The sequence below is a fragment of the Miniopterus schreibersii genome (assembly GCF_964146895.1).
Source record: "Miniopterus schreibersii genome assembly, chromosome: 5".
NCBI classification, from domain to species: Eukaryota; Metazoa; Chordata; class Mammalia; order Chiroptera; family Miniopteridae; genus Miniopterus; species Miniopterus schreibersii.
Window position 1 is genome coordinate 46,152,400 of NC_138106.1, and position 25,540 is coordinate 46,177,939.

The following is a 25,540-nucleotide window of genomic DNA, read 5'->3' on the forward strand; positions in this document are numbered from 1 at the left end:
AGCAGCCTGACAATTGAAATTTGGTAAGTCAATATATTTTAAAATATATTTTACCCTCCAAATAGAATTGTTTTTAAACAATTGAGAGGGTTTTTTGTTTAAATGTATTTTTTTTATTGTCATTGTAAAAATAAAATCTTTGCTTGACCTCACATTATGCCATGAATAAATTGCTGAGCCTTTATACTACAGTGAAATCTTTTTCATGCATAATCATGGAACATGGCAATGTTCTTTAAACTGACCTATTCATTAAGAGGTTTAATGAGTGTCACAGCTTCTGGCTTTATTGTCATAGTTAACCTTGCCATTTAGAGTTTATAATACCCTTTTATGTATTGTGATGCTAAAGGAAATTGTTTTGTTTTATTTTTAATTGAATTATTAGACTAATTTATATTTGCAAATTCTGCATTTTAAATGTGGACACTGGCTGTTTGAAAAATAAAAAAAATACCCAAACAGTTTTATGAATAATTTCCTAGCTGAATTTTTTACAATATTCTGAACCAAATAACTAATGGTAAATGATTAAAAATGGTAGTATGCAGATTAATATTAAAGAGAGAAAAGGATGTCTATAGAATTAACAGTTTTTTACACATATCGCTTACTAGTTAGAGCCTTTATTGTAGCTTTGTGTGGCGTGCTGTTGGGCAGTTCTGAAGTGGAGTCAACTGTACCGTCGTCTGATATTTTAGACTCAGATGTGTTTAACACAGAGCTAAGAATCTATGTGATTTTTTTTTTTCTTCACAGATAAGATTCTGTTAACCTATCATGTGTGGGATTCCCCCCCCCCCCAGCCCCCATTAGCAAAGGTAGTTTTATTTTTATCCATTTACCACCGTGGTGTCTCCTGTCTTGTGACCAGTGGGACACATTGTAAGAAAGCTGTCTGCAGTTAGGAGTGTAGTCCAGGTCCTTGGTACAAATATAAACTAATTGGCATTTGCAGAAATTAATCCTGCTACCCTGCCTTTATCACCACGGTGCTTTGGCCAGTTGTGCGTAATACCACCGATAGTCTGCTAATCCACTTCCTAGATCCTAGTTTTTCTTGAATAATTAGGAATAGTAGGGAGGAGGGTCAGGAGATACTCTACATGTTATTTCTCCCACCTTCTGAAGGTTACAAGAAAAAGTGAAGTGGCTTGAATTAATGTGTTGTCATTGAGATTTACGTGACAATTTATGCACAAAAGTATGATGATTTTTATGGTTATATGTTTGGATAGTTTTAATTCTTTTTCCAGAGTGCTGGCGGAACTTGATGTTAGAGTAAATGATACCTACTTAATGGATAGAGAATCAATGAATTGGAAAAGTTTAAGTAAACTGAAGGTAAAATTTGGGTGTCATAGTATCAGTTCTTTTGTCCTTTATAAATGTCCTTAAAGGTACATTTATAGTAAAACATTTTACACACTCATGCAGATGTGTATGCATATGTGGGAGAGCTGGGGTGTAAAAATGTGATTACTGTAAATGAGAAGGACATTTTCAAAGTGATTCTAAACTTGAGGAAAACTCAAGTTTAGAAATGGACTTGAATTATAAAATAGAGAACATTTGACCCTTTACATATTTATCCATTTATACAAAAGAATGAACTTCTAAAGTTGTGACTCCTAATTTTCCTTAGCCTCTCGCATTCTTAATAAGATTTTGAAACTATGATGCCTATTGTCAGGGTTGCGAAGGGGGCGGGGCAACAAAATAGATTACCTGTGATAGTAATTGTGTTTTTTATTGATTTGAATCCTTACTTGCTGGCGCATAGTATTAATTCAGCAGTGATCACTTCGTAACAGGCATTGTGATGGATGCAGAGAATAGGTGGTTGAGACTATGAGCATCTTTATTTGAGCATCTGAAAGGTGTTTATAATGGCAATTGCAGGATGCATTACTGTACTTTATTAATGCGAATATTGAGTGCTAAGATGTGTTGGGTGCTGTGCTGAGTAATTTATATCTCATTTGTCAACAAATGGGTAAGTAGTAGTGCTTATATGGACCAAAACAGTGGAAATAGAGAACATTGTTTAAAATGATCCCCTAGTTAAAATACCAGACTTACGAGTAAGACTCAGACCTGGGCTGTGGAATGTGGGGATGTATGCTCTGTTCAGAAGAAATTCATAACAGGAGTGGGGGATTAATGCTCTATGGGGATTCACAAGCCTGGGGGTAAAACTGCGCTAGAGATCACCTATTCCCCATTGGGGTGTAGTTGGAAATGGGCACTGGGAATGCTCTGGAAGCAGGAGAATTAATTGAACCAGAGCTACTTATTCTAGCACAGTCTTCATGGAATGATGTTAATATATTTTTTAATCCATTGAAATCAGTACTCCCAGGTGGATTATATTTATGGGAGTCTTCATGTCTTCCACTGGCCCCCAATTATCTTATATTGTCTTTTCCTTGACCATTTCCTTCAAGGTGTTTGGGCCACCATAAAACTAACTTAAAAATCTCAATATGATAGTTTTCCTCTGTTTCTTCATGGGAACTCCAACTCTATCGCACAACTTTCGTCGATGATATTATGAAGGTTAGGACTGATTTGCAGAGCACAGAGTCAGGTAGCAGGTGGCAGAACAACTCAGGACTTCGCAGCTGAGCGCGGTTGTCCCCAGCAGTTTGCTGAGTTGGCGCTCGTGATTGAGGACAGATGACGGCGCTCAGAGGCAGCATAGCCAGTGCTGCCACATGGCGCAGCTTTAAGCTGTATGTTGTCTTGTTGAGGATGGTGAGCAGAGGCGCAGTTGGTCATATGCTACGGGCTGCACGGGTGGAGCAGAGCAAGGGACTTAGCATCTAGGGACTACGTTGTGGCTCCACCTTGACCTGTGTGTAACATGGTTCAAGTCAGTTATCCTTCCTGAGCCTCAGTTTTTTCATCTGTAAGATGGGAATAATAAAAATACCCATCAATGTTGCTGTGAATATCAAATCACTTGGGATAATTTGCAAATGATAAGTCACTAAATGTTTCCTAGTTCAGATGTTAGCAGTGGCAAAAAGGAAAAGAGCGGAGCTGGACAGTGTTGGAAGCCTCAATCCATGTAAATCAGAGCATGTGATAAATTCCTAACTTGCTGACAGTATTTTTCAAAAGATTAAACAAGATATGAGAGGATTTTGTGTGTCTGGATTTAATTGACCAACAAGGAGGAACTGTTAGGGCAGTGGAAGTGCCAGGAATTTTATAAATTTATGCTTGCACTACCAGAGACTGTGGAAGGGATGGAACATTCTGGAGAGTGATACTGGGGGGGAAAGTCAGTAGCCTTGTCAGGAACAAAGGCAGAAACACCATCCCGCAAAAGTAAGACTGTATTGAACTTGATCCCAAGCTGTTCGTTAATCAGGAACAGGAACCTGGCTGCCCGTGAGGCAGAAGCAAAAGGCCTGGGCAGTAGGTTGGCAGCAGCCAGCTCACCAGGCGGGAGGAAGGGGCGCGTGTCTGTGAGGACGTGGTGGGCCTACGCGCTCACCTTTCCTCCTGAGTTTATTTTTCTTTCTCCATCTCTCTCCATTCTTTGCTCCTCTTGTTTCCCCTGAATGACTGTGTGGCCTGTAGCAGGTAGACTCCAAACAGAAACGACTGACTGATGGTATCAGCCTCTCATGCGGGTTAGGTTTGTTTACCATAAATTTTTTTTACTATTAGTAGTTGAGGAAAATTTAAAACTGGTTGTTCATTGGGAGAAGATTGGGGGACTCCTGGGTTAGCGTGTAAACCTCTGTGGAGCATTGGGTTCACAGAATCTAGAACAGTGCCTCACACACAAGCAGGTATGAATGAATGAGCAGTGTTACGGGGTAAAAGGCCTTGGCAGTGAAGGTGTTAGGAATAGTGCTGGAGATTTGTTGGGATTAAAATGCTATGGTCAGCAACCTGGAAGTGCTGGGTTTCTGCTTTAGACCACAGACTTCTAAACATGATTCCCAAAAGACACAATGATCAATGGCTAGTGGGAAACAGATGTCTTCTTATGAGTTGGACCTGTTTCCCAAACTCGTGTGGAAATGGGCCAGAGGATAGAGCCATGTCCGTCCCCTTGACGCCTTACCACCCTCTGGCTGCGGAGAAATGAGTGTATCTCAATATTCGGAGAAGAGGAAAGAGCAGAACGGCTAGGACACTATCAGTGAGCAAGTGGGGTGGACCTCAGCCCTTTTCCCACCCCAGTTGCATGGAAACAAAAGAGAAAGCAAAACAACCACACCCATGTGTGTGGCCTAGTTATGGCAAATGGCCTGCTCACTGCTGGATGTGGCTCAGTAAGCATTCCATGATCTGATCAATCAGATTGGCAACTCGTGGGGGTCAGGGCTTGTGAATATTTCTCAAGTTCTTTCAAACCCTCCCTCCCATTACTACCACAGCCCAGGTCACCCTCAAGTCACGTCTGGGCTCCTTGCTGCAAGTTTCTGCACAGCAACTCTGGATGGCCTCCAGCCCTTTTCCCAGAAAACAGCTACGCAAAAACCCCACAGGAGCTTCTTGCCTGCTACTTGGATAAACACTCAGCTACTTACCTTGGCCCAGCAGGGTTGTCCTCTGCCCATAGCCCAGCCTCCCGCACAGTGAGCCGCTCATCCTCTCTGCTCTCATTACCGAACTGCTTGCAGTCTCATACTTGGTCATATCCCCTTTGGCCATGAACAATTTCTTCTACACTCTTTACCTATTAATCCCTCCAACCCAGATTTTAGTCCCAGCATCACTTCCTCCAAAAAGGTCATTCTGGTCTCCCTGACTAGGTTGTAACCATCTTCTCAGAACCTACCCCACCCATTTCAGAACCTCGGACCACCCTGCACAGCTCCTTCCTAGGGTAGGTGTCTGTCTGCAATGATCTATCTGCTTATTTGTCTGAAAATTGGATTTGATTTCCCGCCATCCAGAGTTGTCTTGCTGTCCGTCGTGTGTCAGGGTTGGGCACAGTGCTTGGTGATCAGATAACTGGTGAATATGCTTTAAAGGGAACATGCAGGCCCTCTGAGTTACACCTGAGGGTGCAAAGAAAGCTTGCAGGCGCTGTAGAGAAGAGCTGCCAGGGAGTCTGAGGCTGTGGATGGCAGCAGTGGGACCGGAACACTGGTCATGTGTGTTTCAAATGCGAGGAAAGGTGGTGGGTTATGAAAGCAATGGATCTGAGCTGGTTTCAATCCCCAGCAAAATTTCAGAATGTTCATGACTCTGCCAGGCAGGTGTGGCAGGCGTTGTCATTAGCTCCAGGTTACAAATGAGCCGACAGAGGCTCAGACACGTTGAGGACCATGGACAAGGTCACAGAGTGGAAAGGGAGAACCAGGATTCAGGTACAAACCCAGCTTCTCTCATCTACACTCTTGAAGGTCTGTCAGTGGGGTTTCATATGTGCTAGTTAAGCAAATGCTGAATGCTAATTGCACTGTCGCAGTCCAGTAAGACAGACAGCCACTGTCAACCATAAAATACGTGGGACCCTGTTCATCAGGCTTCTGCGTATGTTTTGTCAGAGTCCCACCAGGTCCTGCCTCATGCCGGGTGCCACGTGGCTGATTGAGGGAGACTGCCTTCCTCTTGTCAGAGGGCAAACTCCCAGAGTCAACAAATAGCTTAGATCCTGGAGGAGAAACCTGCTCAACAGGTGCTGGGGACACCTGACAGCAGGACAGCAGCAGCCCCTCCCTCTCAGCCCTGCCCCAGAAGCCAGAACAGGACTCAGCTTCCTGGGGTCCTGCCCCTGCCTCTCTGGGAACTTGGTCAGGTCTGCATCTCCCGAGGTGCCACCTTCCAATTCCTGCCTGACAGCCCTTCTGAAAGATTTCCTTCTTGCATCTGGGGCTCTTGCAAACATATTTCAAAGTCCAGAAAGACTGAAAACCTTTTTCTTTTTTAAAATATGTCTTTATTGATTTCACAGAGAGGAAGGGAGAGGGGGAGAGAGAGGGATAGAAACATCAACGATGAGAGTTATTGATTGGCTGCCTCCTGCATGCCCCCTACTGGGGATGGAGCCCACAACCCGGGCATGTGCCCTGACCGGGAATCAAACTCTGATCTCCTGGATCCTAGGTCGATGCTCAACCACTGAGTCACAATGGCTGGGTGGAAAACTTTTTTCTGTCTTATTCCTTCCCCTGGATTAGGGAGGCTGTATTGTGTAGAGGAGAGAATCTGGTAGTAGAACCACCAAGCTTCAAGTCCTGATTCCATCCTCAGAGCCAATGAACTTTTCTGGATGTTTTCAGAATTCCTGTGATTTAAAAAATAAATAAAATTATTGATTTCAGAGAGATGAAGGGAGAGGGAGAGAGAGAAACATCAGTGATGAGAGTCATTGATCGGCTGCCTCCTGCATGTTCCCTATTGGGAATCAAGCCTGAAACTCAGGCATATGCCCAGACTGGGAATGGAACCGAGATCTCTTGGATCATAGGTTGATATTCAACCACTAAGCCACGCCGGCTGGGCTTCCTGTGATTTTTTAAAAATGGGCAGACGTCCCAGGGAGCTGCATCACACTGACCAACTAAACAGAACAATACATATATTTAAATATATATATATTAAAATATATTTATTTTAAAATAACATTTTAAAAACACAGGGTGAGGCAAAAGTAGGTTTACAGTTTGTGTGAAAAGTAATACAAGAATAAACTCTCACAACTGTAGACTTACTTTTGCCCCACCCTGTGTATATTAAATTACCTGTGCTCTCTAAGTGACATATTTCACCTCATCATTGACAATTATAATTGGAGTAAGACACCATGGCGGACAGGTTGTATTCTCTTTCGCTGCTATTTTAAAGAAGGGCAAACAAACTACTGAGATTCCATGGTTTTTCAACCTTGGCTGACCTTAGAATTGCCTGAGGAATTTAAAGAAAATTCTGGTGCCCAGGCCCGGGTATCGTGTTTTCTGAAACCACCCCAGGTGACAGTAAAGCACAGCCTGGGGAGAGGACCACCACTCGCTGGCTCCCTTCTGCAGCCCGCCTAGCCCAGCTTTAGGGAGTAGTCTGTGAGACAGGTTTTTGTAGATGTACGTTATTTACATCATGAATTAATGTTTTCATCATAAATGTTTTCAACATTTCAGTTTTGGTTAACTTTGTCCAAGCTCTGATCCCTCCCCGGGGTTCACTTTTTGGCAAATGAGGTCATTTTGTAAAGACAGGATTTCTTCTCCAGACCACTCAGAAGGGGGGTCCCAGGACCAGCCACTGGAAGGGGAAGGACTGAAGGACCTTCGGCCTGGAGCTGAGCAACAACCTCACTATTGTGGGCTTCTCCCTGAGCTGGAGTTGTTTCTGAATAGAAAAAAGGTGAGTTTAAGAACCATACTTGGATTTTTTGTGTGTAACAGGACAGTGAATTAAAACTGAAATAAATAAAAATACTGTTAAAGGAAACACAGTATTTTTTACCTTGGCTGGATACACTGCATATTCGCTATCTGTTGTTGAGTACCAAATTAACCCAAATCTCACTGGCTTAAAACAGTGATTTTCAATTGTTCTCATCTCATGATGCACATATACTAATTACTGAAATTATGCGGCACACCAAGAAATACATTTTTGCCAATTTGACAAAAAAATATATAATTTTGATTCGTTTATACTGGACAGCTCTTGTTATGTTGGCTGTTGTCATTTTTTAATTTGCCAATCTAAGGGAAAAGAGGTCAGTGCCCCTGACTAAAATAGGTATTGTATGCTTTAAAAATTTTTGTGGCACACCAATTGAAAATCACTGGCTTAAAACAACAATAATTGATTATCTCATGGTTTCTGTGGTCAGGAATTCAGGCAGAGCCCAGCAAGGAGCTTGCCTTTGCTCTGCAATGTCTGGGACCTCAGCTGGGAGAACCTAACACCAGGGACTGGAATCATCTGAAGGCTTGTTGCACTCACATGTCAGGTGGTTGGCATTGGCTATTGGTGGGAACACCCATATGTGGCCTGCCCATTTGGCCTGGGCTTCCTCACAGCATGGTGGCTGAATTCTAAGGTAAGTGCTCTGAGAGCAAGGAAGCCAGATGGACTCCCCACTGCCTTTGTGACCTAACCTAGGGAGTTAAACAGTGTCACATCTTCCATTTCTACTCTTGGTTGAGGCATTTATAAAGGTCCATTCAGGCTCAAGGGAGGGAACATGGACCCCATCTCTTTTTGAAGGAATGTCAATGTCATAATTCAAGAAGAGCTTATGGGATGGAGTAGGTTAGTACAGCAATCTTTGGAAAATACAATTTTGTCTTTTAATTTTGTCACTTTTAAAATCAGATTCCAAAAGTAACATGTGTTCCTTGTAAGAAAAACATCTCAATAAAAATCCAGAATTTGTACACCAAAGTACATTTCCTCTCCTACTTTACTCACTACATAAATCCTACTACTAAGAGATAACCACCATTAGACTGATGTGCATTTTCCCATACAAATTATATACATATATACACTGCTTTTAAATAATCTATACACATCATTCTGCAACTTGCCAGTTTTACTTATTATGTAATGAACAGAGTTCCATGATAGTGTGTGTAAAAACACCCAATTCTTTTTTTAAGTACGTTTTTATTGATTTCAGAGAGAGGAAGGGCAAGGGATAGAGAAACATCAATGATGAGAGAATCATCCATCGGCTGCCTCCCGCACACCCCCTACTGGGCATCCAGCTCACAACCTGGGCATGTGCCCTGACCAGAAATTGAACTGTGACCTCCAGGTTCGTGGGTCGATGCTCAACCACTGAGCCACACCAGCCAGGCAAAACACCTAATTCTTTCTAATGCTGGCTAATAGTTTTAAAAACTATTAAAAATTAATAGTTCAAAGGATAGGCAGGGTACTATTTTCAATATAAGAGTGGTGTTTTTTTAAGGTATCATTGTGATAAGATATATCTACATAAGCAGGATATACTTTTTTCTTTGCAGGTGGACAGGTTTCTCTAGCCTCCAAATGAAGAACAGAAACAAACCTTTGTTCTTAGGTTTAGAAGATGCTTATAAGCGTTGAAGGGAACTTCTCATGTAGAAAATGATGAGTGACAGAAAGTAGGTGGTTATGAAGAGAGGGGTGAATTTCCTTTTCTAATGCTTTTAGCTCAGGCTGATACGGAACTGAAGGTGGAGTCTTCAAAGTTCACACTGACAATTCGAGGGAGGCCCATCAGAAGGTGACAGCAAGGAGGAAACCAGCTTGAGGCAGCAAAGCAACACAAAGTGTCATATGTGACCTCAAAATGAGTAATGAAGATGACTATTGGCCATACAGATAGATGTAATAGGTATGTAATATATACAGAGGCTTCTTATATTAGGATGGTGCCATCCTTCCCACCGACCCCTCCTTTGTTTATAGATGGTTAACCTGTAACGTATTCTAGGGCTCTTTCCTCTTGCAGAGGTGGGTTATGAAAAACTCCTTTGCTAGAGGTGAAGCTCTCATACCTGCGACAGCACCGATGAACCTTGAGAGGACACCATGCTGAGTGAAATAAGCCAGACAGAAAAGGACAGATATTGTCTGGTTTCACGTCTATGAAATATCTTGAAGAAGCGAATTCGTAGGGGGAGTGGAGAGTAACTGCCTAGTGGGTAGAGTTTCTGTTTGGGGTGATGAAAGGGTTTTGGAAGCAGATGGCAGCGATGATTGCGCAACATGATGAATTAATGCCACTGAAATGCACTTTTAAAAATGGTCAAAATGGCACATTTTATGTTTTATGTCTTTACACACACCCACACCCTTCTTTCCTGGAGCAGGAGAGGCTGGGGCTCTGTCCGTGTTCCCATGGCTTTGCCTTCCCTTTTGTTTTTAAAATAAAAACCTTTATTTTTAGGGATTTTCACACAAAGGCTCGTGTGGGTGGGGGAAGTACTCCCAGCTGCCCTATTTCATGGAAGCCTAGCAAGTTATTTAAGTCTAGGAAGTATGCCAGATTGGAACGGAGATAATTTAATCTCCCTGTGTTGACTTAGTTTCCTCCCGCAGGCTTTGGTCCGCCCCCTCCTGGAGCCCTCGCTTCCACTGCGGCCCCCAAAGGCGGCGGGAAGCGGCACCGAGGCAGCCTCAGGGCACTTTCCTGGCCAAGGAGTTCCACTTGCCGAGCCTGGGGGCACCAGGTCGGGGTGGGAGCCGCGCCGAGGACCCCTGGGCGCAGTCTCAGCCTCCCGCAGGGACGCTGCTGCGGTGCCCAGGAGGCCGAGGGCCGGCGGGGGGGCCGCGCTTGCCCGCTCCCGGCCCCCCTCCCTCCCGCGCAGGCGGCGGCCGCGGCTTCTCAGAGCTGCAGCGAGTAGGCTCCTGCCCTGCCCCAGCCCCAGGCTGGCACCTCAGCTGGTTGCATTGAACTAGATGTCGAGGGCAGCAGCCGCAGTGGTGGTTGAGAGAAGCCTGGAGGCTGGCAGCCCCTCCTCCCCTTACCAATGCCCCCCAGGCCCCCCCCCCCCCCCCCCCCCGTCAGGACTCGGGCCCCCTTCTGGGAGCGCCGCCTGGGGGCGCGCACCCTCCTGGGCCGCGGTGGGCGCGGAGGGACGGCTCTGGGGCAGGGCAAGGCGCTGCAGCCCAACCCCCTTCTCCACCTCGACCCAGACTCGCGGGTGCAGGCGTGGCCGGGGTGCCCAAGCCCGGGCGGGACCTGCCTCGCCAGTGGGACAGCTGGGACCCGCACGGGGACACCTGGCCGGCCACGTGGCCCCGGGGCGGGGACGGGGCGGGGACGGGGCGGGCGCAGTGCTAGGAGCTGCGGTCCCGGGAGCAGGTGAGCGTGGCCGCGCGGGTGGGGAGCGCACGGGATGGTCTGGGGGCGGCCCCTCTCCCTGGAGGAGCTCCTCCTGTAGGAAGGGGGCCAGGCCTGGGTCACGTCTGTCCCCCGCTCAGACCAGCCCCCTCTCCGCGGTCCCCGCCGTGAGCGCTCCGGCGGCACCGGGACGCGCACCTCCACGCGGCCCGCAGCTCCCGGCGGCCTGACGCGCGGGGTGGGTGGGGAGAGGGCTGCGCGGTGCCAGGTTTGCGTAAGTGGAGGTGCGCCCACCGAGGTGCGAGGAGGGTTGGGCTCTGGCTTCCGAGCAGGTGTCAGTAATCTTGGGGTCCTTTCAAGTGGGCCGAGGGCCCGAGCAGAGGGGGATGTGCGAGGACTGGCCCTCCGTCTGCACGTGGGCAGCTGGGCAGAGCTGGGCTGGGCACCTGGCTGGCGTCCCTCTGCGCTCTCCTGGCCTCTGCAGCCCACCAAACCCCAGCAATCTCCCCAGCTTCTCTCTGAGCACACAGTGACCCCCTCCCCCCACCACCACCCCAACTATTTTGCTTCCAATACTCCCCCGTGAGCTGCTTTCTTCCCCACCTTCGCTGGCCACTATCCTAGGGCATGTTCTCATATGACCACAAACTCTACCCATGTCCATTCTTTCGCTCTCCCTTTTCCTCCCCCTTCCAAAGGGTCAAGAGCTCTGTCTCAGTTCCAGCCTCTGCTGGGGAGAGGGGCACACAGAGCCGGGCATGAGGTCCTTGCCCCAAGGGCGGCTGCCCCAGTGGAAGGGAAGGCTCTGCTTTTCTGATGAGAACCGAGCCCTGCTGCTGCTGCTCAGTCATCTGTTTCTTACCCACCCTCTCCACTCCCCTGCCCCTTTCTGGCCCCACTCTAGAGGGGCCCCCAGGACAACCTCCTAACCGTCCCCCCTCCTTCTCTCCTCATTGTCCAGTCTTCCGTTCACTCACCACCTGGAACCAGTTCTAGTGAGTGATGGTGCCCTTGCCCTGGACAAAGGGGTTCAGGGGATGGGAGAGGAGTGTGAAACTGTGTTCTCCAGGGCTGGGCAGCCTGCTCCCCCAACCCCCCCCCCCCCTAGCCCCACATTCAAGGAGCTCAGGGCACAAATAGAGAGCTGGGGGCAGCTGTGGCTTTAGGACACCACAGTTAGAGCACAGGGAGCCTCTGAAGGATGAGCGGGATCCATTTGGGTACCAAAGAGGGAGGGGCATGAGTTTCCAGATGAGGTAGACCAAGGTTGCTTCTTCCGCCTGGGCTGCCATATGATACAGAGGGAGGATGGGCGATCAGGAGATAGGGAAGGAGGAGCTGGCCTGACTGAGATGCTGTTTACCTTCCAGAGGGGTCTGCCCACCCAGACCACCAGGACCCCCATTTCCACGAGAATGGCCCCGATGTCTCAGGTGCAGGAACTCTTCCACGAGGCGGCCCAGCAGGTAGGCCTGGGCGGTGTGAGGGCCTCTCAGGGAACTGCGGAGGCTTGTGAGCAGAGGGTGGCCAGACAGGAAGCTGAATGGAAACATTACAGTGCACTATTTTAGAAGTAATTATCTCAGAAGTTTATTTTGGTATTTCAGCTTAATCGAGAACATATTATAGAGAACTCAACCATCTGTATAACTAAAAAACCTTTGCTATTATTTGACGTAGATTTTGAATCCTGGACTCCGTCCCTCCCCTCCCCACACCATGGAGATTTTCCATGAACAGAGCGAGGCCTCAGATAATATAAACTCCTTTTCATATTGAATCAAACCAATGTAAGAAGGAAAATTTATTTCTGAAAAGCTCATATACGCAGAAGCCAAATGGATTTCTGGATTCCCTGATGTCTACAGGTCTTTTTTCTTTATCGTCTTCCTGCTGATCACTAGTTACAGTAATGTTCAGTGTAGCTATGAAACTGAAGTGGCTCTCCCCAGAAATAGTCAATCCCTTAAAAAGTAAAAGAACCTGCTTAAGTGTTTATCAGGGAACTACTTGTTTCCAGCGTCTTAGCCGGTTAATGACCACTCAGCCTTGATGCACTCACTGTCCCTTGGATTTCTCTCCTGCTTTGTAGAGCAGGGCAGGGGGGTTTCCTGGGATTATAACAGGAGGGATGAGCCCCCCAAAAGGGGAGAGAATCAACCCAATGCCTCACATAATAGCAAGAATGGGATCTAGAACCGGGGGTCCTGAGCCAAGGGGCAGAGGCTGGCGAGGCAGATGGGGCTCAGGGTTGGTGGGGGAACCTGGACTGGGCACCCTCTCCTCGTGCACAGAGTACGTGTGAGGAATGCGGCGTGACGGTGGGCAGGTGATGGGGGCTCCCTTCCTCAGGGCTTTACTGTTGCTCTTCACACACAGCCCTGGAAGTAGTCAAGCTGCTTAGAAGCGAGTGACTGGAGACTCGGAATGGCTCCTCAAAGATATTTCAGGACTCTTATCCAGAGCTGTTCACTCCTGGGTGGAGAGGCCTGTGCTCTCATTCTTAGTGCGGTCAAGGACCCTTAGAGAGACCTTGATTTGTCAGGGGCCTTACATTTTCTTTAGCTTGCCCAGTCTCCCACCATACTTCCCATGCATTTTCTTTGGGTGTGTACATGAGTGTTTATGCACGTAACATATATTTGTGGACTACTTCCTCAATAATGGGTTCTGTGTTAAGTATGAAAAACATGCTCAGATGGAAAACATGAGGCCCTTGTCCCCAGGGGTTCCAAAAAGGGAAACACATAAGACATTCTTGGTTCATCTCTGAGATAGAGATCTGTTAAGGCTCAGCTATAATGCTCTCTCCCCTGTTTAAAGCCTTCAGTGGTTCCCCATGTCCACCACCCCGTGTTCAAACTCCTTAGCCTAGGCCTTGCACTGTCTGACCCAGCCTGAGTCCCCAGAGTTTTCCTCTTTGTGATCCAACTTCCAGCCAAAGCTCACCATTCCCCAGGCTCTGCGCTTGTATCTTTCCCTAGATTGGTCTTTGCTGATACTTCTCACTAAATTTATTTGTCACCAGAACCCTCCAAGCACCCAAAGCAGTGCCTGGTATCTAAGTAGACAATAAATGTTAGTTGACTAACCAAATGAACAAGTAGCAGGTAACCACGATGCAAGGTAAATTGCCATAAGTCCCCTAAGGGACTTGATTTTTAAAATGTGGTGGATGCAAAAGCCTCTGTATCACCTCCCTCTCCATCTCCCTCTCCTTCAATCTCCAAACATCGAGAGATTGGACAGTGTTCAGTGTCAAGGCTTTTGGTGTTCACGATCTGGACACATTTTAAATTCATCTCTTTTTCTCGGTCTCCTCTGCACCGTCTTGTTCAAGGTACCGTTTCTTGCCTGGATTATTCACATCCTCCAAACTTCTTTCTCCATGTTGCTACTAAAGTGATCCTTTTCTTTTAAAAAAAAAAAATAATAAATGTTTTTATTGGTTTCAGAGAGAGGAAGGGAGAAGGAGAGAGAGAGGGAAACATCAATGATGAGAGAGTCATTGATCAGCTGCCTCCTGCACGCCCCCAACTGGGGATCGAGCCCGAAACCCGGGCATGTGACCTGACTGGGAATCAAACCGTGATCTCCTGGTTCATAGATTGACACACAACCGCTGAGCTATGCCGGCCAGGCTAAAGTGATCCTTTTCTAAAGCATAGATGTGTGCATTTGACTCCTCTGCTTGAAGCCTTTCAGTGGCTTCACTCCGCCTTCACAGTTAAGCTCCAACTCCTTATCTTGGTGCCCAAAGCCTTCAGATCTGATTGACACCCCCGCTCCCACAGCAGGTTCTGTCACTGCACTTACCGTGTGGCCTTGAAATGAGCCTGTCTTTCCCATCTCCCTTAAGAATGTGAACTCCTTAAGTTTGGGGTCACGTCTTCTTCATTTTTGTGTCCCCAATACGTGCCCTGAGTGCCCAGCATAGAGACGATGCTCAGGCAGGGCTGGTCCTACATACCTGAGCTCGCCGGGCCAGGGGTTGGGGCAGTGTCATTTGCAGTAGGTCTTGGAGTGTTGGAAGACGGAGAACAAACGGTGAAGTTGGGAAGCACGTCCCAGGCTGAGAGGGCAAGAGAGTGATGATAACTACCAATTGGTGGGCACTTAGGTACTGAACATTTAGCATGCATTCCTTCATTTGATCTTCACAACAGTTCTGAAGGAGATGATGACTGTTTGGATGTGACAGATGAGAAACTGAGGACTTAGAACCCAGGCATGTTTGTTGCCCAGGTCTAAGCTTTAACCCTTTCTGCTGTATGCCTCTCGCCCCAGTGGTATGAGCAAAGCCACCCAGATGGTAAATCCAAGGCCTGTTCGGGGAAGAGATGGTAGGTTGGGTGGCTAACGTGTTTGAAGCTGAACTCTGGGAGTGGCTGGCCCTCCAGGAGTTTCCCATGAACATTTTTCTAGCCTTACTCCAGTCTTGGGAGTCAGGAATTCTGCTAAGAGCTTTGAAGCCTGAAGAATACGGGATTAAGAAGGCTGTGCCCAGTGGGAAGAGGGCCGGTGGGTGTTATGCCGATCCCGTCAGTTCAGACCTGCTCTTTTCTTGGTCACTGTGACAGGAAAGTAGCTCTCAGGAAAGTTGGCCACAGTGAGGACACTTGTGAGTTAGGTATAGAGGTGAATGAATGAGTTCTTGGTTTGGCTTTACTAGTCTCAGGGCCAGATGGGGTAGCTGTGTGTGTGTGTGTGTATGTGTTGGTCAGTGATAAGTCGACCAGCTGGGAAGAGGCTGTAGGTTTGAGGCTTTGTGGTGTGATGGTCAAGGGTACATGTGCTGCCTGAGTTCAAGTATAGCTCTAACCCAGTGACCCTGGGCTAGTTACTCGCTAAGTCTCCTCACCTATAAAATGGCTACAGAAATAGAACCTACCCTAGAGAATCAGAAAGATTAAAAGAGATAATTCATGTAAATATTTAGTATAGAGCTTGTTTAAGAGTAAACATCCCGTAAATGTTGGCTAATAATAAAACTAAGGTAGTTTATTTGGTATGTATTTGCTCCATGAGGTAATGATATAAATGATCGGAAGGTTCAGTTAGCTAATAAACGCATGACTCAGCACAGCAAGGTCAAGTAGGAGACCTGCAGCTGGAGCCCCAAATCCAGAATGATTCCAGTGGCCCAAACTAGAATGTGGGACATTGTCCAGGACAGCCTGCTGGATGGGCAGTCCATTTAGGAAGATAGAATACTTTCTAGGCCTAGATGGGTCGAGAGTAGTTTAGAAACGTGTGCGTGTGTGTGTGTCTGTGTTTGAGGACCTACTGAACTTGTAGCAGGTATGGATCTTGCTCAGGAGCCTCTGTCCTCAGGCACGTCACCGATGTGTGGTGTGGTTTGGTAGTGGACTTGAACCTGGGAACCCGGGTTCCAAATTCTGACTGTGCCACTAGATGTGCCAGGCTCTTGGACAAGTTATTCAAGGGCTCCTAGTCTGTTTTCACAACTGTGAGATGGGATGAATGTACCTGACAGGGTGTTTATGCCATATGCAGGAGGATCTGGCCCAGTGCCTGTCACGTGGTGGGCACTAAATACAATGCATGTTCAGTAATCGGAAGAAGCAGATATTACATTGAAACCCAGTAGAGTAGGCTATTTGTGAACTTGGGGCTGGAAAGCTAAGGAGCAGCTGGAGCCTGAGGGAAGTAAATGGAAGGCTAATGACCTTAGATCCCATGCTTGTCTCTGCCTGTCACTGGACAGAGAGGACTGTCACAGACACGATGTGTCAGGAAGATTAGCTGGGAGGAGAAGCAGGTAGCCTGAGACAGGGAGATGGCAAGTAGACATGCTGGTGAGATCTGAAGTCCAGCAGGATCAGATGCTTTGGGCATTGTTAATAGTGAGAAAAATTCAGCTCAGCTTATGTATTGAGAGCCTGTTCTTGCCAGGATCTCTAGCTACTGTTAGAGAATTAAAGCTGAAATCTCTTAATTGCTATAGAATAAGGAATACCCCCAACTAATCTGAAGTTTTGTATCCCTTCTCCCAGGGTTGGATGGTCTTCAGAGAAACTTAAAGGGAAACTGTGTCATGCTATGGCATGGGAACAAGTCACCCGAAACTACAGATTAGCTAGTGTGAGTGACTCGTCGTGTTCTTTCTTCTTCATCCAGCTTTCCTCCAGAGACGAGCTCCAGCAGAAGTCAGCCCATGAGGACTCATTTTAGGAAGCCTGTGGGCTAACATCTGTCTGGGTTGAGCTAATCACCCTAGAGAAAAGCTGGATGCAGACCCAGGGCGTGGATTCCCCATCAGAGCCACAGCATCTACGCCACGTGTGGGAGGAGGTGTGTCCAGATTGGCTTCCCGGGTGTGACCCACCTCTGACCCTGTACCCAGCATTGCCTGACTTCCTGCCCTCCCTTTCCCTTCTCTGCCTTCTCTTTTGCTCTCTCCCTGTCTCCTCCTCAGTTCAGTGGCTTACCGAGGTTAGCTTGGCATGGTGAGAGTAAGAGGGTCTGGTCAACTTTCGGGGCACTGGTGAACAGAAAAGTAGCACAGGCAAGAGGCAGAAAGGAGTGAACATGTTTAGAGGCAGAGGGGTCCTTAGAGCTCCTCTGGCCCAGGCCCCTTGCTCAGCATGTCAAGGAACAAGCCCAGAGATGTAGAATGATTTGCCCAAAGACATATGCAAATAGTGGCAGAGCCAGGCTGGAACCAAGGCCATGACCCATGACCCCATAATACAGCTCCGGGTTGATCTTAATGCATCCAGTCTTTAGATGATAATGTAAATTTGAGCATTGGTGTCAGGCTTCATTCCAAAAGCTTTGCTCTTATTTTCTGCATCCTGATTAGCCAGCATACAGTTAAGGCCCAACTTGTTTTTGCTATGCATTTTTCAGGCCGGCTTTAGCATCTTTAAAAAGCCAGTATGCAAAGTGAGCTTTAACAGCCACATGCGAGGTAGTGGCATATTGCTTTATTAGTATGTAGAGAAGTGAGTGCACCTGAGGAGAAAAAAAAAGGGAACTTAAGACTGTCTTGTTAGCCCCTCCTTTTACAGATAAGGAGACTCCGCCCAGGATGGTTGGATGGAAGAGGAGGGCTCATGTCTGGGGTTTTCTGGAGCCATGGCCCCTCGTGCCCTCCCAGTTTTTGTAGTGCATGAAGCTTATATGATTTTTAGAGATTGTCTTTAGTAAAAAGGTTACAACTACAAATACAAAATTAGGTGTAATCTTTGGAAGGGACCCAATGCAAGTGAAAGGTCTTGCAGCTGAGCTTCACTGTAAAAACCACTGATGGTAACTTCTGGAGGTGGCAGAAGAAAAGAGGCTTTTAGCCTGAAATCTGGGAGAGAAGGGAAGACAGGAATTGTTCTCAGGATTCAGTTGAGTCCAAGGCTTTCATGTGGGCACTGTCATCTCTGTCTTTCCCACTTTCCACCTTGCAGCCCTGTTTGTTACTTAGCCTAGGAAGTCAGCCCTGGAAATGACAACTAGGCCGAAAATGCTGCATATTTGTAAAAAGTGGAATGGAGACATTTTCTGGATAAAGGTGTCTTAGAACCTGGAATGAAAGTGATTCTTCACTGAAATGAATTAGGTGGGAACCGGTCTCATTTGTACCCACAGAATCTTCATTTATGGAGGTGACTAACTGATGACAGGGAGATGCCAATGCCATTGAAGGAATTTCCTGCTTACATTTCCCAAGAGAAGGGGGCATGCCATGCCACACAGGGTGGGAGGGGAAGCATCAGGTCTGGTCAGGGGGCAGAAGCAGGAGTGAGGGGAAAGCCTGGCCTGGAGCCCATACTAGGCTTCACGTGGGAAAGGCAGGGCAGGGTGGATTAGGATTGGCTAGTCTGAATAGTTGTGGCAGGCTTTGGGCTAAACAGGTGGTTTCTAGATGCCTAGTACATGGCCCTGAGATGATTTAGGACAGGTTAAATATTGCCTGGTGTGTGAGAGTTACATAAAAGGGTTGTTTTGGGGTATAGATTCAGAATTGGTTGTTAGCATATGAAAGGCATGCTCTTGGTTAACCCTTTGCTATTTCTAAGAATTGGTTAACCCGGAGAAGGTCAATCTCCTTGGCCAGCAAGATTTTTAAGATGTTATAACATCATAAGATTTCAAAAAATGATTAATACATTCAACCCAGCTGTGAATGAGTGAATTATGTAACTTTACTGCCATGGGGTACATTTCATCCATGGCTAGATCTAAAAAAAATACAGTCCTTGCCATCATTTCATAGCTGAGGTTTGCAAGGAGAATCTTAACGATTCTGAAGTACTATTCTTGTAATTTGATGAAGGCACCACTAGGTGGTGCTTAGACTCTGGTCCGGCCTGATTGAACACCCTGGCTTTCTGTAGGGGTGGATAACTGAGTTTTAGCTTGTTTTTTCATTCATTTTATACTTTCTTCGACCCAAAGATATCTCTTCAGGATAACAGTTTTTCATATTTATTTATTTATTTATTTATTTTTAATTAAATTTATTGGGGTGTCACTGGTTAACAAAATTATACAGGTTTCAGGTGCACAATTCCACGACACATGATCTGTACACTGTATTGTGATTTCACCACCCCAGTCAAGTCTCCTTCCATTGCCATTTATCCCCCATATACCTTCCTGTACCTCCCCCACCTTCTTTTGTTTATTAATTTGAGAGAGAGGGAGAGAGAGAGACACTGATTTGTTGTTCCCCTTATTGATGCATTCATTGATGGATGCTTGTATGTGCCCTGACTGGGGATCGAACCACAACCTCAGTGTATCGGGAGGAGACGCTTTACCAACTGAGTTACCCGGCCAGGGCACAGGAAATAATTAAATATAGTTCTGTATTCAAGGAAGAATGTTAAAAAATTTTACGTTTTAAAAAACACACATTCCTGAGAATAATTCATTTCAGTGGCTCTTAAATCATCATAATATGTCTGATTCTTAAAATTGTGTTTATTTCCTTCTGAGTTTTAAAACCTGCGTCAAGAGACCGATGGTGTGCTCTAGAATCAGGTGGCACCAAAAGTGTTTGGCGGCAGCGGCCAGGGGGGCGCTGGTCCCTTTCGAATAGGATAAGGCGGCAGTTAGCGGCTAGGAGGGGGGCCTGGGGGCGCTCCCTCTGCCTGTTTTTGTTTTGCTGTCTGAACAGGCATGAAGACATAGAAAAGGGGGGTAAATCCCACTGGTCCGTGTAGAGAATCCTACAGTGTTCTGTCCCTAAGGCGCAGATGCGTGTAAGCCACGGTCACACTGCCCGTGGGCGCTTAAGGGGCGCGGGGGCTCCCCATGAACGGGGCAGCGGCGGCCTGGCCTCCTCGCCCCAACACGACAGTCCTGTCGGAGCCAGGTGATCAATTTGCTCTCACATGAACCCAGTGTCCATAGAATTTAACTTAAAACGGAAAGTCATGACTCACTTTGAGTAACTTTTCCCTTTTATTTTCGGCAATGATCAGTGAAGAGCACCACAAAGCCAAAACCAACTCTAATTTAAAACCCCCCCACAAATGTTAAGGACAGACATTAATTTTACAAAAGGCTTTGCTGTCTTTAAGTTTCCTTGTTTATCCACTGCATGTAAAATGTGATTTAAATCACACACGCCTTTTGGTGAATTCTCCACTGCTCAGATGAAGTCGAGCTATTGAACAGATTACTAACTCTAGGTCAGCATTCTGTTTTTAAAATGTTTCTAATAATGTGATAATTTAAATTTTTTTTCTTAAATAAAAATAAGTTACTGTTTTTATTATAGAAGTACTACGTGCATGCAGTTAAAAAAAAATTCAAACTCTAGAGAATGACGTAAAACGGAAGCTTTCTTCCCCTCTCTCTTTACCCCTGCTCCCCAGAGACAGTCACTGCTAATGGGCTCTGGGTTTTGTTTTCCCTCATGGTTATCATTATGAATATTTTAAATATAAATCTATTTAAATAATATATTTATACCTCAATTTCTTCACGAAATTGCCAACTTATTATCATTTTACTTATTGCTTCCTGATAGGAAGAAAGAAGTTATTGGCACATTTCCTCTCACTCCCATTTTTCTCACTTCCTTTCTAATTTTTTGTGAGTCGGATTATTATTTTTACATTGTCAAGGTTTATAAAATTTGCGTGTTTTTCTATAATTATAATGGATACTTCCATTTTGGTTACAGTTGGTAATAGCATTTTAAATCTAAGTTGTGTGTGTGTGTGAATGAATAACAATGTGACCTGACTGGACTCATAGAGGAGAAAATGTCATCTGTGTCATTACAGCTTTGCTGCTTCTGAGCACAGGGTTTTACTGTCTTTCACATTTCCTTCAATTCTCCTAGTTCTTATGCATCTGCTGCTGTTTCTTATGTCCCATGTCACTGTTTTTGGGTGATTGTGTTATCTTTTGGGAGAGAGTAATTTTTTTCACATGTGGATCAGTGGTAGTAAACTGCTCTTTCCTTTTCTAACTGTAGAAGTGTGGGAGGCCAAGTTTTCCCCTGCCATGCTTCAAAAACAATATTTTGCAATAGACTGAATGCAGAAGTAAATAAGAGAATCCAGTTGTCTTCTGTCAGGCCAGACATCAAAAAGATTTGCAAAGATTTGTATAGTAAGGCCTCTGTTTTCACTAAATGTTTTTGCTTTGGAAAGTATTTTCCATGGAAATGTGTTATTTTAACAGGTAATGGGCTTATTTTTGCTATGTTTAAGTGATTAATATATATTTTTAAATACCTCCCTATAAATTTCTAAAATGGTAAATATTGACAGCTGTAACACACGTAAACAAAAGCTCTTTGGGGTCCTCAATAATATTTAAGAATGTAAAGGAGTCTTGAGACAAAAAAAGCTTGAGAATGATTGCTCTAGGGACTAAATATATTTTAAACTTTTAACAGTTTATTTAGAGTTAAATTTTTAGCATTTCAATGTAAAATGTAGGAACGTGGCAGTCACCCAGGCGCTTTTGTCAACCGCCTCCTCCCCGTCTTCTATGCTATAGGTACCATGTATGCACGTCAAACCTCCCAAATAACGTTACAGCCAGTGACGGTGCCTTGACCCGTGTCCACTTCTCGGATCCGATGGCTCTGACCTGGGAGCCTGTCAGGTGCCTTGGAAGGCGGCTCTTCTCTCAGCTGCCCTGGGTTCCCTTCCCCTTTGCTTCCCCCCACCCCTGCTCTAAGCGCATTTGCAGGAATTTCTCCAAACGTCTGATCTGCTGGTAGCACCTGGTTTTCCCCCCTCCTTTCTAGTTATAATTATAGTCTCATACTTTAAAAACAGCATCTTTAAAAAAAAAAATCATTTTCTTGGTAATTTGGAAGTTAGGAAAGTGCTAAGTATGCTTATTGCTACTGGGGTGCCTTATAGACAGACCCTTTAAGTGGACAGAGAAAAGGAATATAAATATACACATGCATATTTAGCTCTGCATCTTTCTCTGTATATTAAAAACCGTAAATTCAAACTGATATCTCTGATTCCAGTTCACCGCTCCAGGTTTTACCCTTCTGTTCTTTCTCTTTCCTTAGTTGTGACTCCCTTCTCCACCAGTGAGAAACTCAACTCCCATTCGATATACGGGGGTGGCAAAAGTAGGTTTACAGTTGTGAGTATGCGAAAGTTTATTCTTGTATAATTATTGATTATTGTATTTTCCATATGAACAACCTACTTCTGCCAACTCTGTATTTTCTTATTTGCTCAATCCTATAATTCGCAGAACATAGGCTCTGAATTGGTAACTTCCACCCCTGCAAAAATACAAAAGTGCTATCTAGAATTTGTATTAATTTGTAGGTATTTTTGTCTTTAGACTGAGAGCACATAAAATGCTATGTTCAAATGTCCCTCTAGTCACCTCTTTTCCCACCTTCCGTGTGGTGGTTACTCATTTGAACTTGTTAATTTGTTTCTCTTCTCATTCTATTTTAATTTTTATCTTTCATCCTGTTGATTTGATTTGATAATTTTATAATTGTTATCAAAATAAGACCCACACATACGCTGCCTACAAGAGACACACACAGACTGATTTTGTTTGAGTACGTGAAATATTAATGTGATTTCAAGAGTCAAAAGTCCTCATTACGTAAGAATTTTTTTTTTTATCAGTACAGAGGTCTTTTATTTTTTTATATTTCTCATGCCCTGAATTCATAGGGAATGAGCTCCCGCAGCTCGGGCTCCCTTCCATTGGTTCTCACAAAGTGGGCTCCTGTGGGTGGAGCAGGCCGATGCTTCAGTTGAACCCAGGTACCTTTCTCTTTCTCTTGTTTTTCCTTCACACGTTCAGGAAGCTGACTCAGCTCTTAGATTGATTAATATGCTCAATACATACATTAATTCTCTTGGCAAGAATTTTGCCCTTGTTTGCTCACAACAGTGCCCACCGCATGCTGGGTGACATTGTGGACTCTTCCAGTTTTGCCCTGGTAGCATCTGCGGGGCATTCCTTCTTGAACCTTTTCCATTCTCTTGATGTCCACAGTGTCGCCGTTCTTGTAGATTTGCATGTATGTGGCCAAAGGAACATCTCCGTGTTTTCTAAAAGTCCTAGAGAACATCCAGCGGCGCCTCTCCTCCTTCCCTTTGCGTTGGCCTTTTGGTGAATTACTGGGAGATGGCGGTTCAGCCGAAAGGCCATAGGAATTCGTAAACAGATATAATGTTGGCTGATCCACTGAAGCACCCAGAAGAATAAACCTTTTGCAGTTGAGTTTTAGCTGGTTTGCCTGTTATTGGGAGGGCGTTAGGGCCCATGTCTCTCCTGAGGTTAAACCCGGGTAGACTTCCTAGTGGCAGCCTGTGTCCCGCATGAAGGCTCTGCCCCTTTGCCAGGAAGCTGGGGGTGGGGGGGTGGGAAGCTCTTGTTCAGGTGGCTGTGGCATCGCTGCTGTGGGATTTTGTCCTTTGGGGATGGCATCAGATGTCCAGGGCACTGCGTCTGTGGGCTCTGAGTTCTGAAGGGCAGAGGGGCTGCTCCGTGAGAAAGGACATGGTGTGTGGTCCGGGGAGGCAGGACTCAGGCAGGGATTTCCCCTCAGCATCAATGTTGTCATGGCTCCTGGGGCCCTGTGGTGTGTGACCACGCTGTGCCTTGGGAGGTTCCCAGCCCTGGACAAAGATTAGGATGAACGGGCATGGAAAGGCCCAGATCAACCATGCGGACACTGTCTCTCGAACTCGTTCTGGGGCCGGAGGCACCCCCACTGCCACCAAGAGCTCCCATTTCTAGGAACGGCTGAATCAATATTGACCAAGGGTGCTGCCCGACTGGAGTCCCCGCGAGTGAGACTTTGACCACTGCGTGTGGGTCCTCGCCACCTTCGCTGCTGAGCCGGGTCGCTTTCCAGCCCCGGGCGGGTGCAGGGCGCTCGCTGGACGCCTGCTCTGGGAGCCCTGGGCCAGCCCAGCGGGGTGGGGACCGCGCAGCAGCGGGAGAGGAGCTCTCAGGGCTGCTCTGCGGAGCGGGGATTCGGGTAGCCGGGAAAATCGAAAATCATCTTCAATAAGCCCTCTTTTCTTTCTCTCCCAGCTTCCCCGAAGGCCCCTCGCTCGATTTAAAATCATGCTGTAAAAAGCTTTCACAGTTCTCCTCTCACCTGAGCTGTAAAGCCTCCCTGATGCGGGCTGAGACCTCCTTCGGTCACCAGGGATGGGGCCTGGCCGGGGCCCATTCGGAGCAGAGGGAAGGAGGGTGGGCGCCGTGCCCACTGGGTCCCAGCTCATCAGCCCGGGGTTCCCTGCCGTGTAATGAACAGGTCACAGGAGCTGGCTCACGGTGTGCGCTCCGGGCGCAACCGGTCTCCGCGGGCACGCTTGGGAAGGGCAGGCCGGCTCTTGCTTTGGCCCCTTCCTGACCTGAGTGGGCAGAGGCAGGGTTTCTCAGCCGGTTTCTTTCCCTCCGGCTGCCCAAAGACAGAAAGGTGTCATCTCACATTTCAGATACGTTCATTACAACCTGGCAAGTGGCCTGCGGGAGGGAGGTGGCTGTTTGAAATGAAGGCTCCTGGGCATGAGTGAGCCTGTGGCAGAACTTTTTGGCTGCAGGAAGCTGAGCCGTCTTCTCCACTGGGCACCTTTCAGGGGTAGTTTCCCCCCCTTTCTAGACACCTTGCTCAGGGCAGAGAGTCTCTGTTCACAGGAAAAAGACTTCTACCTCTGAACTGACCCACCCGGCAGCATGGTGTTTCCAGTGTGGGGTGCAGGCCCCTGGCTCAGAGGGACAAGGGCCTGGCTCCTTGTCCTGGGAGCTCGGGAAGAGATATCCTAGCAGCCAGCAGCATGGAAGTGTGATTACCGGGTCCAGCTCTAAGTCCCTGTGTCGCTGGAAACTGCCAAGCTTGTCCCTGCAGGGAAAGAGAGGACCTGACCCTCGAGCATGTTTGTGGTGTGCATTCTGAGGGGCTTCTTTGCTCCCCCTCTCCTTCATCTTTGTCCCCACCTGAGTGCCATACCAGGCACAGCACACATGCTATTCCCACCTCTTCCCCCCGCAACCTGTTATTTCTATGTCATAGAATGCTGAATGGGACTCTTGTTGTTTTGGAATTGATGACTGGGGCCCACGTTTAAGGATAAAGAGAGTTATCAACAGTTGGGACCAGACCTGTCCCCTAGGGCTTAATAAGACAGCCCAGAGCTGGCCCAGGATCGCCTACTGTCACCCAGCTGCTCCCCCTCCGCCTTCCCTTCCCCTGGGGGATGGGAATTACTGGGTAGAGATGCAAGGGGAGGGCCTGTTAGGAGAGGCCAGGGACCCTTTGCACTTGACCTTCAAGACCGTATCTACACATAC

At 46.7% G+C, this 25,540-nt stretch overlaps 1 protein-coding gene across 1 annotated transcript in view; it reads left to right on the top strand.

Annotated features, from left to right (window-relative positions):
* Positions 1–10,745: 10,745 nt before the first annotated feature.
* The window catches only part of SLC12A8 (solute carrier family 12 member 8), a 112,607-nt gene continuing 97,812 nt past the window's right edge, over positions 10,746–25,540 (top strand). The window contains exons 1-2 of the mRNA XM_081138151.1: positions 10,746–10,780; positions 12,130–12,225. Of these exons, the coding sequence (XP_080994277.1) occupies positions 12,175–12,225 (51 nt within the window). The 5' untranslated portion in view covers positions 10,746–10,780; positions 12,130–12,174. The remainder of the gene's footprint in view (positions 10,781–12,129; positions 12,226–25,540) is intronic.